The 6,816-nt window shown below is 48.4% G+C and overlaps 1 protein-coding gene across 1 annotated transcript; it reads right to left on the bottom strand.

Moving 5' to 3' along the window:
- Positions 1–3,785: 3,785 nt before the first annotated feature.
- JUNB (JunB proto-oncogene, AP-1 transcription factor subunit) lies at positions 3,786–6,319 on the bottom strand. Its single transcript, XM_063931188.1, has one exon. It carries the CDS (start codon positions 6,109–6,111, stop codon positions 5,254–5,256), a length of 858 nt encoding a protein of 285 aa, XP_063787258.1. The 5' UTR covers positions 6,112–6,319; the 3' UTR covers positions 3,786–5,253.
- Positions 6,320–6,816: the final 497 nt, after the last annotated feature.

Raw genomic sequence — 6,816 nt, 5'->3', positions numbered from 1 at the left:
TTATATTGTATGCACCCAACAAGTTGGGCGCACCTGCTTCTAAGCAGTCGATTGCTCGTTGGATTTGTAACACAATTCAACTTGCACATTCTGTGGCAGGCCTGCCACAGCCTAAAACTGTAAAAGCCCACTCCACAAGGAAGGTGGGCTCATCTTGGGCGGCTGCCCGAGGGGTCTCGGCATTACAACTCTGCCGAGCAGCTACGTGGTCGGGGGAGAACACGTTTGTAAAATTTTACAAATTTGATACCCTGGCAAAGGAGGACCTGGAGTTCTCTCATTCGGTGCTGCAGAGTCATCCGCACTCTCCCGCCCGTTTGGGAGCTTTGGTATAATCCCCATGGTCCTTTCAGGAACCCCAGCATCCACTTAGGACGATAGAGAAAATAAGAATTTACTTACCGATAATTCTATTTCTCGGAGTCCGTAGTGGATGCTGGGCGCCCATCCCAAGTGCGGATTATCTGCAATACTTGTACATAGTTATTGTTAACTAATTCGGGTTATTGTTAAGGAGCCATCTTTAAGAGGCCCTTTCTGTTGTCATACTGTTAACTGGGTTTAGATCACAAGTTGTACGGTGTGATTGGTGTGGCTGGTATGAGTCTTACCCGGGATTCAAAATGCCTCCCTTATTGTGTATGCTCGTCCGGGCACAGTACCTAACTGGAGTCTGGAGGAGGGTCATAGGGGGAGGAGCCAGTGCACACCACCTGACCTAGTAAAGCTTTACTTTTTTGTGCCCTGTCTCCTGCGGAGCCGCTATTCCCCATGGTCCTTTCAGGAACCCCAGCATCCACTACGGACTCCGAGAAATAGAATTATCGGTAAGTAAATTCTTATTTTTTTTAGACTAGCTTTTTCTTTTTTTTCAATAATGATTTTTTATTAATTTCCAAATATAGAAAAAAGAACAAATAAATGCACACGGACAGAGATCGTATAAAGAGTACAACATTGAGCTAATACATGAAACACGATCATACACGATAAATCTTGATTCAGAAGCTCAGTTCACCAACAGTGTGCATAGTTTCTCTTAACTATCAACCATAGATAGAACCATAAAAAATAATAAAATAGAGAGCTCAGTAGAGAGGGGAAAAGAGAGAGACATTACAAGACAGCGACACACGAGGGAAGAAGTATAGACAAAGAAAAGAGAACATATATGTCAGGGGAGTATCTTACTCAGATATTGTAACATTAGACTAGCTTTTTCTATAGATCAGGACAAACCCTAACATAACTCTGGCCAAAATGAGGTTTCACTGACTCCCTGCCTTACAATTCAATATCTTAGTATACGAAGTATGTGGCTGATGTCAGGGAGCACGGTAATACTACACAGCCCCAAGTCACTGGTATGTATAATGTAGTGTAGTGGTTCTCAATCTCAGCCATCACATTTTCCCACCAGATCATGTTTTCAGGATTTAGGTTCCCCACCTCTGCTTGGCCTGCATGCAGGCCAGAGAGGACCAGACTGGAGAGGCCAAAACTATAAAACACTGTCATAAGAGTGTCGTGCCTATTAACACCATAAATAGCATAGGCCTATATCCTTTAATAAGGTGTTTAACCTTCACGTACAATTAACAAGATATCCTTAAAGCATAATTACTAGCTGCTGCTGATGGCATGTAATGGGCTGATGAACCGTGACCTACTTAAGACTATAAATCTGAGCTAATAAATGTTTCAGCATCAGTAGTGGATAACACAGGGATAGATATAATACACTGCCATAAAAAAATAAATCAAATCTAATCAAGCGGATATCAGGCAAAGTAAGCCAGTTGTGTACATACAGGTTCCGGTATGTAGTTCCACAACTGGTTGCCCTAAGACTGCTCTATGGGCCTAATTCAGACTTGATCACTGCTGTGTGTTTTCGCTCAGCAGCCGATCAGGTCTGAACAGCGCATGCGCCGACGCCGCAGTGTGCCGGCACATGCCAAACAGCTGATGGCTATCTCAGCCCTGCAATCGCCTCTGCCTGATTGACAGGCAGAGACGGGAGGGGGCGGGCTGGCGGCGTTTGGCCGACGTTTAGGGGGTGGTCCGGGCAACGCAGGCGTGCCCAGACCATTGGGGGGGGTGGGCCGCGGTGGCTGCGTGACGTCACACGCAACCGCTGCAGCCCTCACAGCGACGAGTAGCGCCTGCCAGCGCACAGGAGCTGTGCTGGCTGGGAGCTACTCCTAAAGTACAAAAGCACCGACGCTGCGCGATGCTTTTGTACTTGTGTGGGGCAGGGGAGGTCAAGCCTGACATGCGGGGTGGACTAGCCTTGTGCTGGGCGTCCCCCCGCATGTGTGTGTGTGTGACTGATCTTAGAGATGGTAAATAATGGTAGCACACTGAAAAAAAATTCACACCTGTCAGTATTCTCATTTGCAATGCCATGTTCTCAGGATTTCCTTTAAGGAACTAAGGGATTGTATTTACTAAGCGTCTGGTTCTAAAACCTGGCACTTCCGATCGAGTTTATGCCTTGAAATATAAAAGGGAAATGCTTTTACTACCAGTGTTTTGATCATAAATGTATTGCCCTTATAAATTTCGGACATAAACACGATCAAATGTATTGGGTTTTAGTATCTGACACTTATACCCTTTCTCCACCGCAAGCCAGGAAATTGCTGGGTCTATTAATCCAGCAAATTTCCAAGTCTCTGCTCCATGACCCTGGTCGGAAGCACGGTCAGGGACCCTGAACTTAGGGTGTGTACACACGGTGAGATTCGGGCTACGCCCGATTCTCACCATGCGACAGGGGCCGGGTCGGCACTTAGCCAGTATCGCAAGCACATAATGAGTGTGCTTGCGATACTTGCTATGTGCGATTTTGGCTAAGTCCCGATTTTGACTCTCTCTTCTATAGAGATAGCCAAAATTGACTTGCCTGCACAGTCTATTTTTTCTTTCGATGCCGACCGCGCGGGACCGCGCATAGGCATCGAATCGGGATCGCAAGGTGACTGTCACCTTGCGATCTGCACTAACTTTTCTTCAGATTCTGACTATATAGTCAGAATCGGAAGAAAAAAAATCTCACCATGTGTACACAACCTTAGTCTCAGGTAGTTTCCTTTTCCACTGACCAAAATCACAGGTTTTGAGCATTCACATGCAAAAACTCAGGATTTGTGTCAATGGAAAAGGGGTATAAGTAGATAAATCCCTAAGCATCTAATGATTCTGCCCCTCCCTTTAATCCTTCTATCAAATTATGGTTTAGTTGTCAATTGAGGTTATAGGTGTCCATTGTAAGCTCTTGGTGACTACCTGTTTAATATAAAATAGTGTAATTCTACAAATTGATTATTATAAAATAGTTCTGTATTCATCTTGGAAAAATCCCAAATGATAGGTCATTATTGCAGGGTAATCATCATTATATAATGGTCATTTAGTGGACCAGTAACTTGTTGATTTCAAAAAGTTGCAGAACATCACCTTCTCAAAACTAGGTCATGTTTATATTTCCCCTTTATCTTCCATTTCATGTTATTTTTTTTATGATATCCCCCCCCCCCCCCCAAAGTACAGCGCTACATATTCTAAAACTTTCTAAGTAAATTATTGTTAACCTACGGATATTTTTGATAAATTACTAGGATATAATACATTGATTATTCCTTATGTACAATACATTATGAGCGCCAGCTTTAAATGATACCCCTTCAATTCAAATCACTACAGTGGGTTATAATAAAATATGTGTGTCTGTGTTCATAGTATAAATCTGTATAATGAAGGAAAGAGACGCAAAACAGGGATTTGTAAAACAATATCATTTACTTAAATACAGGAACAAAGACAATATAAAACATTTACAGCACGTCATCATTAGCAGTATAAAAAAACAAAAAAATACATTTCATACTTTGCATTTCTCAGCGTACAAATTATTAATCGCTTCCAAGAATCACTGTAAAAATTCCCAGTTTTCTGAAAAGTACCTTTATGTGCATTGTTCTTAAATAAACTGTGCATGTATTTAAATATTCATCGTGGGGATTTTTTTTTTCTTCTGAGACCAGCAGATATTTAAAAAAATTTTTTTACCACCCACTCATAACCCCCCCCCCCCCTCCCTACACCATGCCATATCTTGTTCAGAGTACTGTCCCGCAATATTCTGTAGTATCAACAAGCAGCAAAGTGGATTGAAAAAGATTTTATATATAGGTACATTTCTGTAAACTTTTTCACTGGAAGAAAAAAAAAAAAAAAGTTGCATTTTCATATATTTGCTGTAGTTTCATTCAACTACATCAATGCTATCCCAGATACAGTGCATGATTTTCTGACCAGTGTCTAGATACTCCTGATCACTATATGGAATGTACGGCTGGTCCCTTTACCATGCAGTGCCCTCTGGGCCGCCCTTCCCATCCCTCTCACAAGTTACAGTCACATGGCACACACATTCTCTTCCTCATTTCACATATCTATACAACATAAAAAATTGGGAAGACATTTTTTTTTTTTTTTTTAGTTAAGTGCTGAGGATGGGACTACTCAACATACACTAGAATTGACCACCGCTACTGCAGTTTGGGCCTGAGAGGGTGCCGGTGTGGCAGCAGCAGGGTTAAAAGACAGACTTATGCAACCTGTGGCTCACCAGATGCCAAAGCCCCAAATGCCAGAAGGTGGCAAGACCTGCTGGGGCCTGTAGTTCCACAACAGCAGATGGGCCACAGGTTACTTGAGGCTGCTTTGAAAAGGTCATGTTTCTTGTGTCACAGTCCTTCTACTCTTCCAGAGTTTAAACGGAGCAGCAACGTCATGGTTGGCGACTGCTGGTAGACAGCATCTGGGGCCCACCCACTCCAGCTTGGAGCAGGAGAAAGGGCCCCTCTTCACATAGTTCTTTCAGTTCATTTGCCCCCTTCTCTTTCATTGGGCTCAAAGGATGGACCCATCAATGGGCTCAGCTCTTGTCCCCCTCAACTATCAATGGGCTCAGTTCTTGCACCTTCAAAGGGTTCAGTTCTTGGCCCCCCTCAACCATCAATGGGCTCAGTTCTTGGCCCCCCTCAATAGGTTCAGTTCTTGGCCCCCCTCAACCATCAATGGGCTCAGTTCTTGCCCCCCTCAATGGGTTCAGTTCTTGACAACCTCAATGGGCTGAGGTCTTGCCCCCCTCTTCCACCCCCAGAGGGCTTGGCGGTCAGTCTGGAGGATAGGGGTGGGTCACAGGAGGGGGGCGCTAGTAGACAACCGGGACAGCCTGTCCCCTTAGAAGACCGGGTGTCCCTTGCCCCCCAGCAGCAGCTGGCAGCCGTGCCTGGCGTGTTCCCGCACCCGGCCCTTCAGCTGCTCCACCTGTTCCCGCAGGGCGCCGGCGGTGCCGCTCAGGCCGCTGTTCTCGCTCTTCAGCTCCCGCACCTTATCCTCCAGGCGGGCGATGCGCTCCAGCTTGCGTTTGCGGCACTTGGTGGCGGCCAGCCGGTTGCGCAGCCGCTTGCGCTCCACCTTGATCTTCTCCTGCTCCTCCATGTTGATGGGGGAGAGCGGGGCCGGGGTGCTGTCCCGGCTGCCGCCGTCCGGCACCGTCTGCGGCTCCTCCTTGAAGGGGGGCGCCCCGTAGCCCGGCGGCAGGTAGCTGATGGTGGCGGAGGGCTGGCGGTAGCAGCCGTAGCCGGAGGCGGCCAGGTTGGTGTAGACGGCGGGGTCCCCGTACATGGCAGCACCGCCGCCGCTCACCGGGGACGCGGCTCCTCCTCCGCCCAGGGACACGTTGGGGGGCCCCTCCCGGTTCATCTTGTGCAGGTCATCCAGGGCCCGGACAAAGCCGTCCACGAAGCCCTCCTGCTCCTCCGTGATGCCGCCGCCGCCTCCTCGGAAGTACAGCTGGCCCCCGTTCGGGGTGTTGATGACCCCGGGCCCGCTGTGGATGATCAGCCGCTCCAGCTCCGGGGCTGACATCTTCAGGCTGGGCTGCTCCTGGTAGTAGGAGGACAGGTCGTGCTTGTGGCCCCGGTAGGGCTCGCTCAGGGGTCCCAGGCTGGCCTTCAGGAGTCCCGAGTCCGGGCGGGAGTAGGCGGACAGCAGCGAGTCGTCGTGGTAGAAGGGCTGCTCCATCTTGGAGCACATGAGACTGGCGAGGGAGCGGTATAGCCGGGCGCTGAGGGGTGGCAGGAGTCCCCGGATGTGCGGTACAGCAGAGCGCTGGCGGTTGCGGTGACAGTGGAGTGGAGTCCCCGGATGTGTGTGCGCGCTCACAGCAGTGTGGTAACAGGAGCTCTGGCTGAGGGGAATCTCCGTCCCGTTTTGACAGTTCAGTCAGTGGCTCCGTGAGCTTTATATGGAGGCCCGGCCTCCGGAAGCTCCTGGGCGGCCGCTGATTGGCTGGGTCAAGCGGCGTCACGGCAGCTGAGGGAGAGCGGGGAGGAGGGGTCGGGTGGGGAAGGGAGGAAAGAGGCGGGAGTGCGACGTCACTACCAGGAACTCGTGCTGCTTGTAAACAGGGGGGAGGTTGCTGATGGATACAGTGTGTGAGGAGGAGGAGGAGGAGGATAAGGGGACGTTTACAGGATTATGAGAGGATAGTGGGGAGTAATGAGAGGACGATGGGGGTAATGATGGGAGGGTGGATATGACGAGTTAATGAGAATGAGGTTATACAGGTAGAATAATCAAGGTAGATTGAAGAGATGATAGACCAGTGAAGAGGGGATAGGAGAATAAAGTAATCCAAAAATAAGAGTAGAAGGAGGAGAGAGTAATGAGGATAAGGTGGGAATAATACAGTGTATGGACGAAGGCAGAAAGGGGAGAGGACAGGAAAATGAGGAGTGG

Source organism: Pseudophryne corroboree, chromosome 6 (assembly GCF_028390025.1).
Source record: "Pseudophryne corroboree isolate aPseCor3 chromosome 6, aPseCor3.hap2, whole genome shotgun sequence".
Classification (NCBI taxonomy): domain Eukaryota; kingdom Metazoa; phylum Chordata; class Amphibia; order Anura; family Myobatrachidae; genus Pseudophryne; species Pseudophryne corroboree.
Note: the sequence above shows the minus strand (reverse complement) of the source record. Positions and strands in the feature narration are given on the sequence as shown.